The sequence below is a fragment of the Ptiloglossa arizonensis genome, chromosome 6 (genome assembly GCF_051014685.1).
Source record: "Ptiloglossa arizonensis isolate GNS036 chromosome 6, iyPtiAriz1_principal, whole genome shotgun sequence".
In the NCBI taxonomy this organism is placed as follows: domain Eukaryota; kingdom Metazoa; phylum Arthropoda; class Insecta; order Hymenoptera; family Colletidae; genus Ptiloglossa; species Ptiloglossa arizonensis.
Window position 1 is genome coordinate 17569113 of NC_135053.1, and position 25213 is coordinate 17594325.

The 25213-nt window shown below is 42.1% G+C and overlaps 1 protein-coding gene across 1 annotated transcript; it reads left to right on the forward strand.

Moving 5' to 3' along the window:
• Nucleotides 1-14292: 14292 nt before the first annotated feature.
• On the forward strand, nucleotides 14293-20081 carry Croc (forkhead box protein crocodile). The gene is made up of 2 exons (XM_076314032.1): nucleotides 14293-15773; nucleotides 17030-20081. Exons 1-2 carry the CDS (start codon nucleotides 14410-14412, stop codon nucleotides 17154-17156), a joined length of 1491 nt encoding a protein of 496 aa, XP_076170147.1. The 5' UTR covers nucleotides 14293-14409; the 3' UTR covers nucleotides 17157-20081.
• The last annotated feature ends 5132 nt before the right edge of the window (nucleotides 20082-25213 follow it).

Sequence of the window (25213 nt, forward strand, 5' to 3'; positions counted from 1 at the left end):
GATCCGCTCGGACGGTTTCCGGTGTCGGTGATACCCGCTTTCGTGTAACGAGTTTTAAACGGGGTCGTTCGGGGGAAGAATTTAAAGAAATTTGGTACTGTGGTTGGTAATTGTCATCCGTGAGATCTACTGTAGCTTCGTGTTTGAAAAATTTTTCTGTCGACGAAAGGGAAATGAAGATATTGGGCCCCTGTGATGGATAATTGTGATCCGTGAGATTCTCTAGGTGCTTGTATTTATAAAATTTTCTGTTGCTAAGAAAACGAAGAATATAAAGAAAATGGAGAAAATTAAAAAAATGGAGAAAATTAAAAAAATGAAGAAAATTTAAAAACTGAAGAAAATTAAAACAATGAAGAAAATAAAGAAAATGAAATGAAACGAAGAAAAGAAGGAAAATTTAGAAAATAAAAAAATTAAGAAAATGAAGAAAATGGAGAAAATGAAAAAATAAAGAAAATGAAGAAAATTAAAAAATAAAGAAAATGAAGAAAATGGAGAAAATGAAAAAAAATTTAAAAACTGAAGAAAATAAAGAAAATGAAATGAAACGAAGAAAATAAGGAAAATTAAGAAAATAAAAAAATAAAGAAAATGAAATGAAACGAAGAAAATAAGGAAAATTAATAAAATAAAGAAAATTACGAAAATGAAGGAAATGAAGAAAATAAAACAAATAAAAAAACAAAGAAAATAAAGTAAATAGAAAAAAAATAAAGAATGTGAATAACTATACCTTTGTAATTGCAAAATTTTCTGTCGTTAAAATTGCATAAGAAATTTGTGTCGTCTCTTGCAACAAATAACTATAGTATTGTATTTGAAAAATGTTCATAGTGAAGAAAATAAAGAAATCGAGTCTTTCGTAATGGATAATTATTCTAATAATGATTGTCGCAGCGAAAATGTACAGAAAAGGAACAAAGATATTGACGATTTCTTTCTCGACAATTGTGAGGTAAAATCGATTATTGTTCTGTTAAAGAAAAATGAAAGACACTCGGTACTCGATCCACGAAATCCTCTATTATTAATTACAGCAAGGATTATTGGAAAACGTGTCTATAATCAAGAGATTCAACCAACTGTAACTTGATTCGCGATCAGAGAAACATCGTGTGGTTTGTTACATCCTCTTGCAACATCAATACAGAACTGAATTAGATCTACGAATTAGAGCTTATAAATAGTCTATAAAGTCCTTCGAATAACTCGCGGTTCTACTTCGGTCGTACAAGAATACTACTTCGAAACGAGTGCCGAAGAAACACGATTCGGATCTGGGTCGTTAACACTCCGAATTTGCAAAGTTTCTTCGGAATGGGGAGAATCAATTCTAATATTTGCGGAATGTTTCGATAACGTTATCGTCGTGAAAATAACAAGCACGACTATCAAATATAACCGTACAACGAACCTGTCGCATAGTCAACGCGATATCACCGTTGTACGCGCCGTTATTTATCCACTTTAGTGTACACCTCGTTAAAAGTTACTTTCTTCGCGAACACACGTCCGCAACGAGCTATGTTATTTCTATAGGGGAGCTAAATAAACGTTTAAAGCAATAATGTAATATCACCGTTACACAAGCTCATTACGTATGCATCACCTTGACCACAATGCAGCCTCTAACATCGATAAACTCATTGTAAAAAAAATACAAAAATTCTACAACCATGACCCAACACGTGGAACAACCTGTATTAATTTGTCTGCCCCTATAAGAAGCTCCCCGGGGGCACGCACGATCGAAAACACAACCGGTGAATAAATTCTAATGCTTGTGTTCGTTTAGAAATACTGTTGTTATTAAAAATATTGCAAAAAAAAAATTAATAAGAACACTGACTATCTAATACGTCTTGGATAGTACAGTATCACTGACGTGCCATTCATCCAAGAAATTTAGGTCAAGACCTTGGGTAATTACACTGTTCAGTGTACACCTCGTTAAAAGACAATTCTTTCTCAAGCTGTGTTATTTCCATAGGTGGGCAACAAAGCACTGTCTAACATCGTTAGAAATATTACAAAAAAAAATAAGAACATTGGCTATCAAATATGTTTTGGATAGCACTGTGGTAACTAATAAGTAATTACACTGTTCAGTGTCTACCTCGTTAAAAGACAATTCCTTCTCAAGCTGTTATTTCCATAAGTAGGCTAAATAATCGTTCAAAGCAACAGTGCACTCTCTAACAACGATAGACATATAAAAAAAACACTATTGTTATTAGAAATATTGCAAAAAATAAATAAAAACACTATCTAATACGTCTCGGATAGCACAATATCACTGACGTGCCATTATTCACCCGAGGAACTTAGGTCAAGAACCTTAGGTAATAACACTATTCAGTGTCCACCTCGTTAAAAGACAATTCTTTCTCAAGCTATGCAATTTCTATACATAGCCTACCTAAACATTCAAAGCAACAAAGCACTCTCTAACCTTAAAAATACTACAAAAAACAAAAATAAAAACACTATCAAATACATCTTGAACAGCATTGTAGTAACTAATAGACAATAACACAGTTTAGTGTCCACCTCGTTAAAAGGCAATTCCTCAAGCTGTGTTATTTCTGCAACAGATCTGAATAAACTTTCCAAACGATTCTCTAACATAAATAAACACATTATATAAAAACAAAAAAAAGGAAAAATGCTCCAATCACGACGATATCGATACGATCGGTGAACAAGATTCGAGACACCCGAGTCACCGTAACGAGGAAATAATGAACTCGAATTTCTAACCCTGTAAAGCACCCTCGCGATACAAGCGGTTGGTAAATCCTCCTACGTCGCGGCGCGCCTGCGCAGAGGAGGCCTCGGAGCACCCACACACGCGCACCGTTTCGGGTTAAAGCGCGTGCACGTACGCGCAGCCGGAAACCACGCAACCCTATCTGGCGGAGCCAACCGCAGAATATCACTGCACATCCAGATAATCCCAGCGGCCTATTGATATGCTGATGGTGAGACGTGTCGCGTGAAATTGCCACCCGGTACGCATTGTTCGGCTGAATTCCGTCCGCGGTCCTTTTCAACTTCGCACCCTCGCACCGGGTGATTCAATCCTATCGGCGCGAGGCAGGTTTCTCGTTTTACCGACGAAAACCACCGATTTCCACCACCAGCCATCGCGGCTGTTTATTCGATCCAACCGGAGAAAAAGTTACCGATCGAATTTCTCCAAGAGGTAACCGACTTCGATGGAATGTCCAGTGATTCGAAAAATTATTACGAACGATTCGAAACAATGAATTGTACTCGCCCCTATAGTGTATTTTTTAATGTCTATTCGTAATGTTTGTTTGCTGTTATTAAAGTTCTCGTCGATATTACACACCGATTTTTAATAGACGATGTAAGATTTGATTACATCTACGGTGAATTATTAATAAAAGTACGGTCTTTGTGGTATGTAATAATGTATGGTTTATTATGGTCGAAGTTATTGCAATTTGGCAGGATTCGTCTGTGTTTCGTTATTCCTCACATTGTATTGTAAAAATGAGAGGTTTATATATTTTTCGTAGATTCTATCGCAAATTTAAAATTATGAATTCTGTACATTTTCCATGGATTGTATTGTAAAGTTGAAATCACGAGTTGCGTTTAGTTTCCGTAATATATTCTCCGTGTACAATCATAACTATTACAAAATGGCCGAATGCTTCTGTATTTCGTTATCCCTAACATTCTATTGTAAAAACGAGAGTTCCATATATATAATATTTCCCATAAATTCTATCGCAAATTTAAAATCACGAGTTCCATACATTCGAGACATTTCAGTTCATAAATATTAAATCTCTAACGCAAGGATACTTCAACCCTTACCACTCGTACGTCGAGTGTAGCTCGACATCACATTTCTTACCCTCGACTCTACTACTCTAATACTCACTATAAATAAAAAATATTTTATCACACACTCTGCACTGTTACAATACATTCTATCCAGACTTCCTTTCTTAATCAATTTTGTAAACTAACAGAGTCATTTGTACTTAAAAAAAAACCCCATTAAGAAATGCAAAGTTCAGTTAAGATCATTCGCATCTAAGGTTAAGATCAGTAGCATCCACGCTCAAAAAGATCCTTAAACGAATCCCAATAGTAAAAGTATCGTTAAAAAAAAAAACAAATAACTACATTCCCCACAAATACTCCCAACCTTCTGAAACATAATTTTCTGCTTCCCAATCCCGTGGTCGAAGCGGAAAAAGCGATGTAGGACTCGTTCCCAATTCCACGGGGTTTCCACGGCATCGTGCACGGACGGTCGGATGTTCTGCGCGTTCCCCGGTGTTTGTCTTTACAGCATCGAGCAATTCTGCATCGTATCTCCCGCGAGCCTGTAATTCGTCCGGGTTTACGCTGCGCCGTTTCCACGCGTTTTCATGCAGGAATATGACGCGCGCGGGGGCCGATGCGATCGCGCATAAAGATAACAAACACGTCGATGCAGCGTCTGCTGTTTCTCAAATCCGCTAAGAGAAAAAGCTAATCTGGTTAGCATTACCACTTTCCTCCGCGATACGAGGCCCCGATTTCTTTCGTCCGTGGACGAGCAGCGTGTCAACAATACATTTTTGGTTCCGAGTGCCAAAAAGGGGAGAGAGTTGGGGCAACAAACAACGATACGTTCAACGTAATCGAATTCGTTGCCGATCGACGCGACTTACGACTTTCGTTGTCGAAAGAGGATCTTCCACGAGTATTTAGAACCTATTGGACACGCTTCTGGTTCCGATGGACGATGAATACGACATGGCGGCGATGCCCACCGTACTCGCGAGATGGCTTTGCCATCGACTCTAGTTCTTGTGGATTCGTCGCTGAAACTTTGGGACGGGAAATGGTGGTCATTCCGAGATTACGAAACTTGGTGTTAAAGATGGCGATTTTCGGATGTTAAGTTGAGGCTTGGTGTGTTTTGGAAAATTCTTGGTGGAGGATTCTTAAAAAAGTACTTAGTGCTGGGTAACGCCAATGCCTGAAATATTGCAAGGCTACTTACTGAAGGATTGCAAAGTAGTCTTACTTACTGAAAGATTGCAAAGTAGTCTTACTTAATGAAAGATTGCAAAGTAGTCTTACTTACTGAAGGATTGCAAAGTAGTCTTACTTACTGAAAGATTGCAAAGTAGTCTTATTGAAAGATTGCAAAGTAGTCTTACTGAAAGATTGCAAAGTAGTCTTACTAACAGGTCTAAAATGGGAAATGGTGATCATTCTGAGATTATGGAATCTACTGTTAAAAATAGCAACTTTGAGATGTAACATTGAGATTTTTTGTGTTTTGGAAAACTCTTGGTGGAGAATTCTTAAAAAACTTCTTAGTGCCAGGTATCATCAATGGCTGAAAGATTGAAAGGTAGTCTCACCAGTTCAAGAAATGACCTATCCTCTACTTCACATTAATACACAGAGTAGATGACTCCAATATGGCGTGTGCTTAAGTACTGTATGGAGTAATAGTTCATAGTCGTAGAACCATGAAAATGCATGGATACGAGTAAAAACCCTCGACTTTGAAGCAAGAAGAATTTGTGATGTTCGAAAATAATACACAAGAGAAAATAATTCAGTGGTGTACATAGTCGTAGAATCAGTAAGGTCCATGGATGCAAATAAAAACAAAACTAAAGATTTTAAAATTCAGGAACAACCCACAAAGAAAGATAATACAGATCATAGTCGTAGGAAGAGAAAATCTTTGGTCAATGTTCCTCTTCTTTCAAAGTCAAGTACTTTCATCTGGATTTTCTTTTTATACAATATTCAAAATTGTTCAGAAGATAATGCTAGCTCAAAGTCGAGTGCCTTTATATAAATTTTCTTTTTACACAATATTCAAAATTGTTCAGAAGATAATGCTAGCTCAAAGTCGAGTGCCTTTATATAAATTTTCTTTTTATACAATATTCAAGATTGTTCAGAAGATAATGCAAGCCCTTGAGACATCTGCTCCATCGGAGCCGCTATGAAGTTAATTAAGAACTCGATCGGTCGCATTTTCGTTCCGTCAATCAAAATGTCGGACGAATCGGACACGCGTCGTTTCGAGGTCGCGTTCGAAGATGGTGGTCCGAGCCAAGATGGTGAGGAACGATTTTCACCGAGTTCTTCTCAGCCGTAGTTTTTGCGGCGGAACCGTCGTTCCTACTGTTGGGCTGCTCGTCCCGCGTATTGGTTTACACGAGTTCCTGAGTTCGGTGGTCTCGAGAATTAAATTTCATCGTTATGTAAACACCAAGTCGGGACCAGACGAGAAGCATACGGAATCCAAAGAGACTTCCACGGGTTAATCCGATCGGGTGATACGGTGCTCGACGTTTGGACCCGTTTCTTTCACGCGTGCTTCTTCGCACGGTAAAAATATCTGCGTTCTCGTAGATACCCACATCTCCCCCTCGTCCTTCCTCTTCACTCTAAGTTCGATCAGTCTGCGATTTCGATGGAAATTTGGCTCGTAGGGTTCCTATCGGACAGTCTTGTTCCAGTGTAACGAGTTTCGTGAAAAGTGTGCTTCTTGGGAATTAGTCAATACTTTTTAAACTTGGATAGGACTTTTTATGTTACTCTATTCCGATGTAGAGTTTTCTTGGAGTAGGATTTTTTTGTTATTCTATTTTGGAGTAGCATTTTTTTTTAATTCTATTTTGGAGTAGTATTTTTTTTGTTATTCTATTTTGGAGTAACATTTTTTTGTTATTCTAGTTTTGAGTAGCATTTTCTCATCATTCTAATTTTGAGTAGCATTTGTTCAACATTTTAGTTTGGAGTAGCAATGTTTCATGATTCTATTTTTGAGTAGCATTGTTTTGTTATTCTATTTTGGAGTAGTATTTTTTTGTTATTCTATTTTGGAGTAACATTTTTTTGTTATTCTAGTTCTGAGTAGCATTTTCTCATCATTCTAATTTTGAGTAGCATTTTGCATCATTTTAATTTGGAGTAGTATTTTTCATCATTCCAGTTTTGAGTAGCAGTTTCCATTATTCTACTTTGGAGTAGTATGTTTTCATTACCCTCCTTCGAAGTACTATTCTCTCATAATTCTATTCTAGAGTAACGTTTGTCCATCATTCTACTTTGCAGAACCCACATTTACCAAACAAGTACCTAATATCAATTACAACGATTCTCTTCAAGTCCAATCTTTGCAAAGATTGACCATTACCAAAGAATGGAAAACCTTATCGTATTCTCGTAATCCATCACAGAAATTCTCCAATTTCTCGCTCCGAATATAGAACCAATATTCGCGACATTCCCGCAACCTATACTGTCATTGCATTCCAGGTACGATAAATCATACAATGAAACCGGTAAACTCGATTGCATTGTCTCGCCAAAACCGTGCTGTGACTCAATCGTTATCAATCTCGTCGTTAATCATTATCAAACTGTTACCACCTGGTACATTCGACGTTAATCATAATCCGTCTATTACCGCAAAATACGAGAAACGTTGGTCGTTATCAACTGGTTACGACCAGGTACAATCAACGTCCATCGACGTCATCGAACTATTCCGATAAGTCTCGAGTAACTTTAACGATCGACTTGTTGTGACAAACGCTCAGCACTCGTCGTCATCATCGATAACTTTCAACGTTACGTTCGAATTATGTATCGAATACCTGACGATAAAATACATGACAAATACTGTGTACAAACTTACACTACTAGAAAAAAAATGTTATCAACCTTCGACCAAAAATACTTGACAAACACTGTATACAAATTTACACTAATAAAAAAAATATATTATCAACCTTCGACTAGAAATACTTGACAAACACTGTGTACAAATTTACATTAATAAAAAAAAATTGTTATCAATCTTCGACCAGAAATACTTGACAAATGCTGTGTACAAATTTACACTAATAAAAAAAAATGTTATCAACCTTCGACCAGAAATACTTGACAAACACTGTATACAAATTTACACTAATATAAAAAACAAAATATTATCAACCTTTGATCAGAAAATACATTCGAATTAATCTATGCCCCGAATACTCGACAATGTAATACATAACGAATACTGTACACAAACGTACACTAATAAGAGAAAAATATTATCAACCTTCGAGCAGAAAATGCACATAATTGCAATGCTAGATAAGCAGTCGTCGAGTAACTCGATTATCAACCCGTTAGTACAATGTACGTTGAACGTTGCTCGTTATCAAGCCACCGGCAGGTACAATCAACGTCAATCTGTTATCAGAAAATGCAGACAGCTGTAACGACTGTCAGCCTGTTAACCGCGAGAATGCAATCAACGTTCGTCCTTATCGACCGCGAAATGCAACAACCACCGCGTTCGCGCTTGCCCGAACGAGAGACTTCAATTCCCGGCCTTGGTACCGTAGCCTTTGAACGCTACTTAACCCAACGATTGTTTGCAGAAGACGAGCACCACGTAACAGTTTCTCTCTCTCTCTCTCTCTCTCTCTCTTCCCTCCCCCACCCCTCTCTCTTTCTCTCTCTGTTTGGCGCGCGCGATTCGCGGACAGCGTGCGTCACAAAGAAACTCTACTTTCTTTTAACGGAGGGATTGACGCAACCCGAACCCCGTGGAGGCCACGAAATTCCCGGTTTATTGTTTCTGTCGGGCAAAAAAGCAGCGCTCGCGTCGCATGGGATAGGTCAAGGCGGACGTTTATTTGGAAAGGCAACGAAATTTCTTAAACACCCCGCGAAAAAGCTTCTTGTCGGCGAATCAACGTGAAACGAGGTAAAAATTATTATCGTTCTTATCCGTGTCTCCGTTCCGTCGCGTTCAATCGCAACGGGCGTAACTCGTTTACGATCAACCGGGACGACACTTGTGCAAATCAACCTACACGGGATAAACACATTGGCAAACAGTGCGACGTATTTGAGAAACTTTTTTTTTTTTTTTTTTTTTTTTTGTTTTTTTACACCGTGTAGCGTTTTTACCTTCTTTTCACGAGTTTCCGTTTTCGAACTATCACTCGGGTACGAATCGTTATCGTCGAAGAGGTTGTTGTGTACTGTACGAGGTTGCAAAGAATGCTTTCGATCGTGAAGTACATTTTCGACGATGGTAATTTTCAACTTTACTTCGTGGCGCGAAATTGTGACAGTGGGGTAATTTTTTTTAAGAAATTCTGAATTCCATTCGGGTGCATTCTTTCCAGTATTCTCCAGTACATATACACGCTCTTGAATCGACTTTATATATTGTACGAAGCTATAAAGAATGCTTCCAATTATAAAATACGTCTTGACGATAGTGGTGTTATTAATTATGATTCTCTGACCAATAATGAAATAAAATTTTACAAAAATTCCGAATTCCATCCGGATGCATTCTTTCCAGTATTCTCCAGTACATATACGCGCTCTCTAATCAATACTAATCCCTATTACTAATAAATTTCGCCCCGCGATTCGATCTCGTTATATTGAACGCGAGCTATGTAAATCCGGTCTGTGTAAATATCGCGGATACGAGCGATACTTATCAGATTTTGCCATACAATAAAACCGTGGCCGTGAGTCATTCCGCAAGTGGCTCGCGTTTTGTTCCGCAAGGTCACTGTGCAGACCGGCGTTAATTAAGCGCAGAAAAGTCAACAAGAAAATGAGAAGAGCGTTACGCAAGGATCCGTTAGCGAATAACGCGCGAGTTTGCAATGAAAAAATAATTGGTAAAACTTCTGAAAACCTAGACCGACTCTATTGAATAATTGTGAGAGTAGCAGTATCTTTCGAGTGATCAAAGACTATTGAATTCGACGTAAGGAAATAAAAAGTCTAAACATAGAAATATACAGAAATACACTACCTTTAATCGAAGCACCCAATACCAGAAACATTTGTAAATATTGTCTCTATCCTTCCTAATCCCGACAGTCTTCTTTACTTACAAAAAAAGTCTATTAAAAATTTCCTACGCTTTAATCGACACGAAAATGAGATCAAAAATAAATTCACCGATGATTATACAAGCGTAGATTATACAATCTACATAAACGATAAATTAACATTTCTTTCAGATTTTTAACCAACCATATGTTACACAAATAATACGTTACACAAGTGTATAAATTATTTTAAATAAAAAAAATCGTTAATTTTGGTAAGAAAGTATCTCGCTCGAAGTTTGTCAAAAAATACTAAGGTGTGTAAAAAAAAAAAAAAAATACACGATATTGTGTAGAAAAATATCAACGACCTTCGAATGACCTTTCAAACGTCCTCCCCCCTCCACCTAATTCAAAAAAGCCACGCTCGACGTGCAACGCCCCCGTTGAAATTATTCCGAATATTTTGTTCCTATTCAGCGAGGATGTCGACGTCGTTTCCGGTCGCAATCTGCGCTATGAATTGCGTACATCTTTCCTTTGAAAGGATCGCGTGGAAGTGCGGCAACACGCGGCTGCCTTATCAAATGGATTATCCATTAGAGAAACGCGGGTTCCGGCGAACGACGAATTTAGATAGAACGCAAGCAAAAGACAATTAAACTTTGGCCGGAAGTTCGAAAGCGTTTCGCGTAGCCCCCAGGGGCTGCCGGCGGTACGGGGAGTGGCGAGGGACCGAATCGAAACATCTACAGCAACGTCGTTTCATTTAAATGAAAATTAGACGCCGTGGTCGCGTCCATCGATTTTTCCTTTGCCTACTTGCCTCGTGAAATTCGCGGGAACGAAAGTCTAGCGACGTTCGCCGCCAGGTATATATCGTCCGACGATCACATCTCGAATAATAGTAATTTTTAACGTCGAGAAAGAGTGGTGAGAAATTACCCACAATTTCGCACGAGTCGATTAAATTCGAGCTACGAAATAGAATCTAAATATTTCGTCACTGTATCGGTCCTTATCACTTCTGAATATATTTGTACAATTATTTTGTGTAAAAGTCGACTTTCAACGGTGTTGAATTTAAGGAGGATAGTTTTATTATATAAGTCCTCAGAAACGTGAACGATATTCTTTCTCGCGAAAAGAATACGACGCAAAATTATCGTGCATTACTGTACCGTAGGTATTCCGAATCAATAATCGTCACTTCCGTCTCATTTAGTCACTCTCGATTCACGGAGGCGATGATTATGCCCGCAAAATTATAGGAACTTATTCCAGACGCGTTATCGAGAATCTGATAAATCAACATAAGAAATATTTTCTTAAGATAACCTTCCTCTCGATGCCTTGGAAACTTCCTCGTTTGCGATTGTTGTAATCGCGGTACTGAACTTCGCTTATATTCTTCAAAAAAATCCGCAAGGTGTTTCGTCGGTATTATTTGCTTCAAATTCGAAGTATGAATGCTAAACGATCTATTAAAGGTCTCAAAATTGGAACAAAATATCAAGCGTGACTAAACAACTTTTAACAAGTCCAAGACTGACTTTAACAAGTTCTACTCGATCCACACATTCTCTACAAAAATTCGGAAGTTTTTCATTATTTGAAAACGTGACGAATTGAAAACTTGAATTCTAAATAATCCGTGAAAAATGAAAAAATTAGAAGGAAAAACGTTTCATAAGTTCAAGGGGTACACGCGCCCCCCTCCACGTAGAGAGTGTAAAATGGCAGTGTGCAATTCGCGCGGATCGTCGATCACTTTTTTTGTCAGGCCGAACGGTCGGTAGTTGGAAAATTTGTCGCCGATGGCGCGGCCGTGGACTCGTGAAACCGTAAACGAAAAAGTGGAACATCGCGGCGATCGAAGATATTTTGAGAACCTGGATAGAAGTTCGGGCGATTCGCGGAGGAGCGACGAAACGGCAAGATGGAAGCCGAGATGTCCTCTCGAGTGTTTTCGCAAGGCTGGAGTCGAACCCTTGGAAAAACAGACGCCAAATTGAATCCCTCGTCTATAAGAACGTGATGTCTCTCCCTTATCTATATAACTCTACCACTCGAGCCTCTTTCGTCCACGGTTTTTCGAGTTTCTTCGCTCACAGATTACACATCTACGTATCTGTGTATCTCGGGGCGAAAAATTGTCGCCGAGTATCAACGAAACGCGTGTAATTTCCGTCACTCTTAATTGCACGTGTCGCGGCGACGCGATTGAGGTCATTATCGTTTGAAAAATGTCAAAGAATGTAAACATTGTTAATCGTTCCGAGCATGAATAAGAAAAAAGTATTCGTGTCGTGAAACGAGCGTGTGTGTTCCATTCACGTTTGAACATTGATTACGAAATAATGTATCTACATTCGTGGGATAGTACGTCTATCAATATTTGAAAATATCGATACCGAACGGAATTACTTAATACGCGACACTGTGCGATTGCATCGGTGTTTCTCAAAGTGTCGTCGAGAGGTTTGCAAGCTTTCGATGGAGAAAAGAATTGCTATACTTGCTAAAAACATCGAAAAAGAAAGAACGAAAATTGAATTACCATTAAATAGCATTAAACAAATATCAAGAAGACACGTGTGAATCTGTTTATACTTTTATGCGTTACACGAATGTATTTTGTAATATTCTAACCCACATTGGTCACCACTGTTCACTATGACAAAATCTAATCCAGTGTATACTATAATTATGAAGAGTATGAATTTTAATTTTGTTGTCTTCGGCTATATTCGTGACACATACTTTAATTAAATATACCTATCGATATTTTTCGATTATACGCGTTCTATTATACCTAAAGAGAACCATATTTCTTCGCGATTGGAACGTTATGTTGATTACGTTTCCCCGACAAAAATCAATCAAGTTACAACCGTTTACTTTTTTATAACCAATATACTTGCACAAGCAAAGGAACAAAACTTTTAAAGTATTCTATAATATTCGATCGTTACAAACAATGCATCGATTCTCATCGATACGCGGACGAAACTATACGATATTCCGACAACCGGTCTAGGTTAGAAAATTTTCTAGGTTAACGTTATTAAAAACCTGTCGTACAAAAAGGAAAAGTACACCCATTCGACAATAACGATACAATAGATATAAATATTTAATGTATATTAGACGGATCATTACCACTAGCAGCAAGCTATTATCCATCAAAACTCCGCCGTCTAAAAAGAACTCTCTCACTAGATCGCGGATAAACGAACACTCTTCAGAACCCGTATGAACGCGAATCGATACGATCGAAACACCACGTGGTCGACCGTGTCACTTCGAGATTTCCCGTCATCCACGGGCCCAACGTGTCGCAGCAGCGAGGCCGCTCAGGTTCCTCGGCGTGGTCGAGGATCCGCGCCACGAACCTTTTCCGATTTCGTCCAATCTGTTCTCGATTCCGACACGTCGTTAAAAGTATCCGACGGCCGTGGTGTAGTCGCGGGCGCGGTTAAAAATTTCGCGAGGCTCTCACACCACGCGCGGGGCGACACGCTCGTTGTCTCGCTTTCGTTGCGTCGGCCCTGTGCGAGCCGCGAGGGCGTGACTAGGTTAGGATCGTCGTTCGATTGTTGGCAACGTAGGCCGCAGAGGCGTCCCGGCTCGCCTCGTTACGGTGGGCCGCCCGATTGGCCGGTGCCCGTAGGTGGAGTCACATGATCGCGGTTCCAGCGCGGCGATTGGCCAGCGACGACATAGGCGGCAGGTCGGCGACGCGGACCGTGGATTTTTCGAAGAGTAGGCGCCACACCACGGGTCGCGCAGCCGTGCTCGCCGCACACCGAACACTTCGCTCGCTCGCGAGGCCGAGGCCCCAGTGTGTTTTTACTCGGGGTTGAGTAAACTCCGGCCTGTTGTGTATCATAATACGCATGCACGCGGGTTTACGGGTTAGCCTGGCATCGACCACCGAATCGCACCCTCGTCTCGCGCCAACGCCGCCTGTCTTCCTCGGCCGTCGGGGAGCAACTTGCGAGCACGCCCGTAGACACAGATATTCCCAAAGCGTCAACAAAACACCGTTTCGTACGGCTAACGAGCAAACGAACCCAACACCCGCCGTCGTCTCGGTTGCCCGCCCGACGGAATCAATCGCCGGCGACGATCCGTCATCGATCGATCCGGGGCTCAGGTTGTGCTATATTCCGTTTCGCCCTTCGCGGGAAAGTTGAGTGAGTGACCGCGACGTATATCGCGATCGTATCGTGACAAATCGAGTGAAATTCCATCGCCTGCCCGTTCCGATCGGATGTAGAACCCCGTGCTAGGCACTGTGATTCGCGCGAGTGTTCGCCTGTCAGTGAGTGAGAATCGAAGAGAAGAAAGATAAGAAAGACCATCTCGAGTTACCGAAGATGTCGAACGTGTCGGCGGGGCATTGAAGTCGTTTTCATCCAGGAGCGACTCGAAGATTCGCGACGGTCTCTATTGATCTTTCCCGAAAGGATCTTTCACGAATCTCCCACGAAAGGACCTTTCCACTTGAACGCGATCGAGAAACCCGCGTTAGGAAATCATGCATACCCTATTCGGTGAACAGAATGCCTACTACCGGCACGCAACCGCGGTCCCGGTTGGCATGGGAACTCCCTCGTACCCGGGAGTCGGTGCCACGCCAGGATACTACGAACAGTACCGCTACGGCGGCTACGCGACGGCGGCTGGTTACCCGGTCTCGGGTATCACTCAGCAACACATCCATCATCCGGGCAAGGACATGGTGAAACCACCGTACTCGTACATCGCTTTGATCACGATGGCGATACAACACGCGACCGACAAGAAGATCACTCTAAACGGGATCTATCAGTTCATCATGGAACGGTTCCCTTACTACCGCGAGAACAAACAGGGCTGGCAGAACTCCATCAGGCACAATCTCAGCCTGAACGAATGCTTCGTAAAGGTGCCGCGGGACGATAAGAAACCCGGGAAGGGTAGCTACTGGTCACTGGACCCGGACAGCTACAACATGTTCGATAACGGCTCTTATCTGAGACGCCGTAGACGCTTCAAGAAAAAGGACGCCCTCAAAGAGAAAGAGGAGGCCATGAAGAGGCAAGGCCTGGTGCCGGAGAAACGCAGCCAGGACGACGCGAAACCGAGCAGTATCGTGATCCAACCGCCGACGGACACCGCGTCGAAGAAACTGGGCGGTACCCTGGACGCTACGCTCTGCAAACCGAAGAGGGAACCCGTGAACGACGCCGGTAGCCACTGCATGGCCGTGCAAGCGAAATACAGTCTTCACAGTCCCATTCAGGAGACGAAAACCACGGCTAGCGCGAGCACGGCGGCCGTCGCTGTACCTGGACAAAGCGTCATACAGACCGCCCTCGGTCACCAGGTTCACCAAGCTCACCAGGTCCATCAGGACTCCATTCAGGACGTCTCGATGGGCCTCGATCCCACCAGTTTCAGCGTCGATGCGTTGATGACGACACGGGAGAACACCGCCGCGTTGATGTCCAGAGACAACCAACACCACGCGCACCACCCCCACGGTCTTCAGCATCCGCATCCTCACTCGCACTCGATCATGACGAGCAGGGAGTCGATGGGCGCCGGGGTGGTCTCCAGGGATCATTTGTCGTCTGTGTGCACGACCACGACCACCACGACGGCAGCCGTCGCGGCGATGATGGCGACCACCGGATACGGGCACGGTAGCACCGTCTCCAGAAGCAACGGTTCGCCGCCTGGTACCATGTACGCGCCCTACTGCACGCCTGCGACCGGTTACATAATGGATCACGCGGAATACAACTCGAGAAACCACAACAACACGGCGGGACACTCGCAGTGGTACCAAGAGGCCGCCAGTCCCGACACAGCCGCCATTTATCAGGACACCCAATCGCCGAGCTGTCAGCTTTACAGGTAAGGACAAAAATTGCGGGATCGATCCATATCGCGTCGGTCGACTTACAAGGAATCTTGACTCACGTGGGAGAGATTTTTAAGCAATTTGTATGCATGTATTCGTTAGTGAGTTCGCGATTTGGTAACATTGAGAGTTTTAATACGCGGAGTAGTATCGGTCCATTCGGATTGTAGGACTCTATTGATGACGCTTAAATAGCAGATCTTGTCTGTTGATCGTTGAAAGTAAATTATGCATCGATACGTTGCGGAGTAATTGAAAGCTGAGACGGGATCTGCTAGATGTAAGCGTTGTCGATAAGTTCAATTAGCAAATCCAGGACGAAACGCGGTAATATCAGTTTTCAAAAATGTCATTACTCGAGACAGTTTGTTTTTTTATTTATCGGGCCTTCCAGAAGGTAAGTGGTCCCAACCTTGATATTTGCTCCGAGAGGCCATAAATTGGTCCACTTATTGTGGACGCGGTAGTTGACGCTATTATTTACTTTCACTTGTTGGCAGACAGAAATCCATTTTGTCACTGTAGTTCTAAAAGTGTATAATCATCGTTTTACAAAGGCTTGGTTAAATTATTAGACCGAGTCCTTTGTGTGTACTCGCAATAAAGTTAGGTTAGTTTTCCCTTTTAATTGTCCACTAAGTTTTAAAAGCAGAATTCTCGAGATACACCGTCGCCCGAAAGTATTCGATCACTCGTTAGATGCGTTCTCCAACGACTTAAATGAGATTCCTGGTGGGCCTTACTCCTCTCGGGAGGTTCTTGTCGTTCTTTCGAACAATATCAGGTGACACCCGATAGCAAGACTATAGGCCCGAAGAATAGTTTCAGCCCCACCTTTTCGCTCAGGCCACTTCCTCGGAAATCTTATTAAAGTTATCAGATAATACGTTTGACGAAGAGTAAGAGATTATTATTTTTAAGGAGTTAATAATACGCGTAATTTTACTGTTCTCGTGAAAGCAAATATTTGTAGTAAAAATAAATTCTTGTCCGAATGCATGATCAAATACTTTCGATCGGCGGTAGTGTACATATCAATTTATATAGCTCGACTTAATCTTTAGATTATTGAACGCGTGTAAGAATTCAGTCAGTGTCGTACCTGATAAAATACTTTAGACTTTCCGCCCACGGTACGTGTTCAGCGTTCAAACATTCGTAACGATTAAATACCACCGAGCGAGATAACAGCTAAGAAAAATTCTTTGTGAAAAAATAAGGTTAATCGTAGCTTTCCTTTTCTTTTCAGATCCAGCCCACCCACTCCACTATCGACGAGCGCGGCACCGTCTCCGCCCTTGTACCACAGATATTACCAAGACTGCAACACCGTTAACACCAGCGGCAATTTACCGATCACGTTGCACAAATACTGAGAATACCGAAATTCAAGGCCTCATCATCGGGGCCTTGAAGAACACCACGCCGATCACTACGACCCGAGTTTGGTTTACGTGAAGCAGGAATGGATCCCCTCCACGGAGGAGCTCGCCAAAGAGTGGAACTAGATAAGTCCCCGAGTCCCGATTAAATAACGCGGAAAAGTGATCGGTGGTCTTCGATCGACACCCGGATGAATTGTTCGAGCTACTACCCGAGATAAGTAACCGTAGATAACGAGAGCCGTGAACGCGCGCAGTGATTCCCGGTTTCGAGCGACGAAATTCATTTACCGCTGAAAGCGAAACACGTCGCGATTTTGATCTTTAACCGAGGCCAGTACGGATCGTTCGCGCTCGAGCCACGCGATCTAAACGAAGAAATTGTCGCTCGAGAACAGGGGGAACGAACCACCGTGCTTAGAACCGTTGCGGTATCAACGAATAGAAAATGACGACTCCATCGAAGGATACACCGTCGTGTATTTTTGGTAACTCGACTCGAAATTCCTGACCGGTCTCCCTCGACCATTAAGCGGGCACGATGCGCGAGTACACGATTATTCTACTCACGAAGACATCGAGGTAGCGTATAAAGCGATCGAGGAATAAAAGTTTTCTCGAATTCTGGCACGAGCTCGACGAACGTTCGTCCCCGCTTCTAAAATCGTTATCGTGATCAGCGAACACGTGTCCACCGTTTAGATACGAAAAAAAAAAGAAAGAAAGAAAAAACTCCCCGGTACACGTGTATTTGGGTGCGAGGGAACCGTGGATTGATAAATAACCTCGAAACTGGCCCCGTCGGCGGCCGGAGACAATTTCCTCTCTCGCGCGCTTCTTTCGTCCATGGATCAAGCTGAACCTCGATAATTGAACGATCGGTGGAAACCGTGTTTCAATGTCGAAAGTTTTCTCGTAACTCTTTCTTTATTCAATTTTTTTTTGATTCTTTCTTTTGGCGCCGGACGGGGTTCTCTTTCTTCGCGCTTAACGAGATCTTCGAATCGAAACTCAACATCGTCCGTTTGCCGGTTCTAAACTCGCAACGGGAGAACTACGTCACTGCTCGTAAACGAGCCTGCTCTGCAACGTTTCAAGAATTCCAGGAATACGCCGGAGTCGGAAATTTCAGAACGTTGCGGTAGCTCCGCCGCCGCCGGTCCGAACACGTTCGCGCGGTCCTGTAATCGTTCTTATCTGCTCGCCGAAAGTTATTCGGTAATGAATCGAGCGCGAGATGAGCCGTGAAAACAACCGTGAATATCAATGACGATCGTCGGCCGGTGTCACCTGTGCAAACAAAGGCAGGTCCCTTTCCTGACCTACGTTAATTTCGCCCCGATTCGAGATTCCGTTTCTTCGTCGCAACGATGTTTTCGCGACGAACGTGTGCACAATTCCGCGCCCAACCGGTTGCAACTGTACAAACTGCCGTGAATTAACCGACAGAGAGAGAAAGAAAAAAAAAAAACATAAGCTCGTCCTTGTTTTTCGTCGCGCGTCTACTTCCGTCGCATAGACGCCGCGTACTGTAGGTGATACTATCGATGGATAGAGCTTTTCAAATGGGGGGAAAAAATTTATATATATATATAAATCTCACGTGATTCTCCATGCATTCATCGCAAGATGTATTCGTCGCGAAATGCATCGCGATATCGTGGGACGCATTGATTTGATTGTTTCCCTTCTTTTTTTTTTTGATAAATTAATAGACCTTCGTACGTCGAGTGTGCTCGTTTCAACGATCCTCTTTGTTTTTTATATACAGCCGACATTTCGGTCCTTACGGGTAGCTTTTAATCGCGCGACCACTGTATTATTCGCACGTTTTCCTTTTTAATCCGCGAACACGTTTATCGATCTTCTGTAGTAGTTGATCTCCCTCCGACGCGACGCGGAGAAGCCCTTCGAATAGCGATTCTTAACGCGTTCGCCGCCATTAAGTTATTCGCTTTGATCGTTCTCGTTGTTCCTGGACAGAAACCAGGATCGATCGGATGATGACGCAATCGATTAAAAGTGAAATTGAGAAATGTCGAATTGGTCTTCTTGGAAGGTGTTCTTTTCTTATTGATACTTTAGTAGAAATCAGAATTGCAGAAACAACGATCGAACAATAAAGGAGATTTTAAGCGATCGAAGGTGTGATTCAGAAATTGAGAAATTAAAATCGATAAGCCTCAAGATAATTGTACAATATCTCACCTCGTTTCGACAAATCTTCTTACGAGCACGTTTTCGCAAATTCTTATTTGTTCTAAAATAACAAGAAGGAAAGGATCGTGAACTTTCCCTCTCTTTGGTACTTTATTATCGATCGTGGCCAGTTTTACAAAACGTGAGGAACGTTCGTAGGTTATTTCGCTGGCAGCGGTGTCTCGTCAGTCTCTTACCAAGATGGCGGCGAACGGGTTAATGTAACGGTCGCGGATAAATTGTACATTATTATACTCCATACCGAGTAGCAATTGTAGCGGAGTTTTACGATTGGTTTTAGGATCGAAGTATAAAATAAATAAATAAATCGTCGCCAGAACGCCGAGAAACGCGATTCGTGCACGAACCGATCGCCTCCGTACGTTCTCGCGACGTGGAACGACGACGTTTAAAATCATGAAAGTTTCTTCCTAGATAAATTTAGCTGGAGCGAGACGTGGGCGTGATGATACAAAAAAAAAAAAAACGAAAAAAAAATTGAAAAATATTCATTGTAAAAAAGCAAAGTGATCGTTTCGAAGGTTGCGTGTCTTGTTCTTGTGCATTTATTCGTAACGTCATTCCTTGCGGGACCGACGCGAGGTTCGGGCGCACGAGATTTTGATCGTTCGACGAGAGCTGAGATAATATATTTATTGATAACGTGCGATAATGTGAATAATAGAAGCGATTGAAACCGAATCGTAATCTTAGATAGATCTCTGCGTGTATATTACTACAAAGAATATAGATATATAAATACATATATATATATAAATAAATAGTTATAGATTGTATAGATAAAACTATATATGTATAAATAGACAGATATATATATATATATATATATATATGTATACAAAAAAACGTATTGGTATTACGATTAATATTAGTAATATTACCGCAAAAAATTATTAACGTAGGATGAGTCGTGCGAATACGAAAAAAAAAACCTTACGAAATAAACGTAATGAATCACACGAAAACTGGTTGTTGTTTCTTTCTTCCTCCGGGAGAGATACCTATACCAGTTACGTGGTCTCGATTTTTATGTCCTTCCCACTTCCCGCACCTCCCCCCGCCCCCTCCCCCCGGTGCTGTTCGTACCCGACACCTTCGAAACGCGAAAACTCTTGTAAAACTATTGTCTTCGCGTAAGCGCGTCGAATGTTTATTGATTTTGTCAGTGCGGAGTGCTTGGAAAAAAAATATTTCGTTACATTTCTCTCCATTTTTCTGTTTAACGACGCGCACCTCGGCTACTTACAAAAATACGCGCGCGTACAGCCCACGGGACCCGATATAAACAGCTGCGAAAACAACACGACTTTTTAATTAGTCGCGGCTCGTCCGAATTAATTCCGTCGACCACGGGCGAAAAAATTTTCCCCGTTTCGACGTTTTTGAGGTAAACGGTCACAATCGCGTGCGCGCGCGCGCGCGCGACCAGGGACCACGATTAGCACGTTTTCACCGTCGCATCAGCTTTTTCGCGTTTACGGGGTGCTCTCTCGACGTTTGTTCAAATTGTAGTACAGAGATAAAAGCATTCGATGAAATGTAAATCGATCGTTACGTAGGTACGATTGAATTTTTCGAAAAACATTACAAATCGAAGACCGCTTGAAAAATGAAGGAAAAATTTGGGCAAAAATTTTCAATTACAATATTTAAAACACCTATGAATCCCTTTAATGTACATCGAACAGTTAATAAAAAATAAATACATTATTCGTTTAACTAAAAAAGCTACACCGATTCCATCCTACCTTAACCCACTGTAACTTCGATTATTTTTTTTTTTTACAAAGAATTAAAAATTGTCCTTAAAAAAATATCGCGTTACAAACTCCCCGGAACATTTAAATCTAATATTTGAATATTTAAAGCAACCCACCTTATTTATACATAAACTTACCGATCGTCCCTAGTGAACATTTAAACCTAATATTTCAATATTCAACGCAACCTGCCCGATTTGTATATGAAATTACTAATCAGATACAAACTCCCCTAACGAAGATTCAAACCTAGTATTTTAATATTTAATACGTGACCCAAGGAAAATCCACGCCGCACGATGGACCCCTGTACCGCGGAGGACACCGAGCGTCGAAACGTTTACGTTAAATCACCTTTTGTGTACCGAAGAGGACCCCGAGGATCGATACGTTTATTAAATAAACGTTTGTACGCTTGTTTCGGCCGTATTTGTCGTAATACGCGCTGCAAAACGACGAAATCTCGGCCAGGCGAAAAGAACGAACGGGCCGGATATAAAAGCGTCGGCCACCGTCCGAAACCCGAGATAACAATAATACGGTGGAACCCGTACGGGGCTGGCGTGTTTAGAGCCGCGGCGAAATCTTCAAACAGAATCCTCGTAGCTTCGCGCGCGCATTCCGACCGCGCGGCACTTTGTTGCTTCTCACGAGGCGAGATCGATCTCGATTATTTCTAGTCGCGATCTGCGAAACATTATTTCTCCGTCGGACCGCATCGGGCCCGCGTGGGCGGTAATGGAAAGGTAAGAATATCCCGCCTCGCGCGCCTGTTCAACCCGGGGCGCGATGATGTTTCGCGAGCAATTTCGAACGACATCGAACGCTGCGTAATCCCGATGGAATTTCATTTGCACAACCGGTGCCCGAAAAACTGATTCGCGTAAATGTCACTTTTTATCGAAACCGGTCTGGAAACTTACGATATTTACGAGCGGGGGTTGCGGATTCGGATGCTTTCGTTGCTGCACATCGAACGATCCACGGATAAATAATTTTTCGAGCAAGGTGCGGGAAACGTGTACTGCTTCACCATAGGTGCGCGACGTCTGGGCTATTTTGGCGAGTTTACTCGACAGGGGCGAGATAAAGTTAAGAAAAGACACTTGGTGCGAGGGACACGGGGGAGATGGTTGTACGTTTCGTCGTAAAGGGTGCAATTTTTTGAGCGAACGTATTGTAGAGAAATATAAATGCGTGTTAACAATATATGCAGTTCTAATTGACTCTCGATCGGTAAACTATTGTATAGAAATATTATTTCTTTTAGAAGTTGCTTTAAAACAAAATACGGGGTGTGATTTTTAGGGTGGAGCTTATATTTGATAACTTTCTATTTAACTAATGTCCAGTTAGTAAGTAATGTCCAGTTATTAAAAAGTACCGTTCTCTTCTCGTATCTGTTAACATTAATGTTATTAATTAATCGGACAATACTATTACCAATTTATTAGAACAGAGTCGAATTATGTTTCTGGTATACCTTGTAACCCTAAAAAAAAATTATATTTAAATGTTAGACCTTGTACCCTCAAAAAATGGTATTCAAGTATCGGACCGTGTTTCGACAATGTTCCCGACAGTGCAAAATTGTAGATTCAATTTTTCAAAGGAAACCCCGAGTGTAAACGTTGGAGAAACGATCAACGACCACCACCGGACCCGTGATTAGTAGCAAACAAAGTTTCTGGCTCGGCCGTCGGTGGTTTTCGCTCGAGGCGGGATTTAACTGCATCTGCCGAAACACGTGCTCCGGATAAAGCCGGGCTTTGGAACGTTCCGTGCCGCCAATCCGTTAGTTCGCCGAAAGATAGAGTATATACGTGTACCTATAGACCAGTTAGCAGAATCCCTTCGAGCACGCGTCACTCTATTCCGTTCCTCTCGCCTTAGGGCTCCCAGTTTATGGAAAACCTGAGGTCGAGGATCTCCGAAAGGTAAACGAACACACTACTTTGAAATGCTTGGTGCTCTTGCGCGTCCAATTCGTCGCTATTTAACTACCTTGCGTTCTGGCCATTCTTCGTGAAAATTCTTCTGCGAATCCCTCGAAGAATTTACTATCTCTCGGTTCGGTGCATTCCTCGGAACTTTTTCCATTATCCTCGTAATATATATTTTTTTTCATAATTTAAGAAATTATAGTTGAACAATTTAAAGCATTGTACGTGCAATACACATTGACAGACTCTGCTGTATTCCTATGGTCTTCCCATGGTTTTTGATTTGGAGACTCGACAGTATATAATCGAAATTATATAAATTATGCAATTATGTAAATACACAGTATTTACTTGAATTTATTTGAAAATGGGTTTCTAATACGAGACTTATTTTCTTTTATTTTTTTTTTCACACCATGGGTATACGAAATTTATTTCGTCGACACAGTGTCCTCGTGAACTCATTGGTAACGCTTTGTAAGCTTCGCTCATTGCGAATCGATTAAAAATTGAAAAAAGTACTCGTAGATAACAATTCATACGATTTGAAAAATAATATAGAACATTGATCGCTAAATCGAACAAATTCGCGCTTCCGAGTGTGGATCACTGTGTATTGGTGGATTAAAAACGAACAGAGAGTCGATAGATCTGAAAGACGTTAAATTTTGACAACGCGACGCGGTCGGTAACCGGTAGGGAATTATCGTGGCGTTTATTAATTGCTCGCGGCAGGCACTCGATCAAAGGCGGGATTAAATTAGCGATCGACGGGCGAAAGTGACGGGCGTCAGAAGTGGTATTTGCGCGGAACGTAAACTCTCGGGATGGCGGCTCGGCATTAGCCTCTAAACCGTGCAAACACGCGGTGTTCCGCGCGCGAGAGCAAGCAACGGGGCAATTTTAGACCGGTACAGTGGAAACCGAGGGTGCAAAAGTCACCGGGCCCTCCTCGTTGCTCTATCTCCACGGCAAACACTTAAAATTATCCACCCCGCGGCGCGCAAATACGTCGAGGCGGATACGGTGCCCCCTCTCCGCGGACGTCCCCCTCCTTCGCGCCGGAACTTAACCCAAATGACCGCGCGTATACCTTGTCGGGGCGAGCGTGCCCGATTCTACGGGAAAACCCACCGCGCGGCGTCCCGTGAAACCCGACCCCTTGAGCGTTTCGTTGGATCGTCGCGAGAACTTCGTTGCCAATGGAACGACCGCAAAACTTCGTGATCCGAGACCTACACACGGGGAAAGTTATCCTATGTAAGTATTCAATATTTTGTTTCGCTCGCGCAACCTAACGATAATACCGGCCGTTACCGAACCCGAAATTTTCGAAACGTAATTGTAACGTAAACGGTCGCGATCTAACAATTTACGATAGAATTTACATTGTTAATCGTATATAGGGTGACGATGTTCGTTGTTTAAGAAAATATTTCGAAAAGGAACTTTTTTCAGGGTGAGAGTAATTCCATGTAATTAGTGTCTTCGCAGGTGGCGCAGAGGACATTTGAAGGTCACCGGTGTTGTTTTTAACAGGATCGTATATTTTCGAACACGATAATCGATACGGTGTTCGGTGTAAAAAGAAGAAAGTAATGGGAAATATATGGTGAGAAATTATCGTAAAGTATAGAAATAAATTTTTGAAAGTAAATTAATTAATGAGAATGAAAATTAATAATGCCCATTGTGACAGAGATTCGTTTGGAACGTTGGCGGTGGAAGACTCGCGTTGGACCGTGTCCCTGAAAATCGTAAGTCCGTTCGGACTTTGATCATTCTCCACCGAACACAGGCATCGTTGTTTCTTGATTTTTCCGAGCCGTGCCAAGTTCTCCCTCTCATTATGCTACAATGTGCTCGAAACGCGCGTTGCTAGAATCTCAATTTCGATTTTGGAACAAGCCACGATCGTTTTTCACCTGGACTCTTCATCCATCACGAACTATTTACGTATCCTTAGTCGGCCAATTGGCCGACTGACAGAATCGCGAGTGAAACGTGCCACGATCTATCGGGATTATCGCGTGTTCATTGTCAGAGACGCGAGAAGAAGAAAAAAAGAAAGAAAAAGACTCGTTCTCTCGAGTCGAGAAACGTATTCTCCCGGTGGTGGTATCGAAAA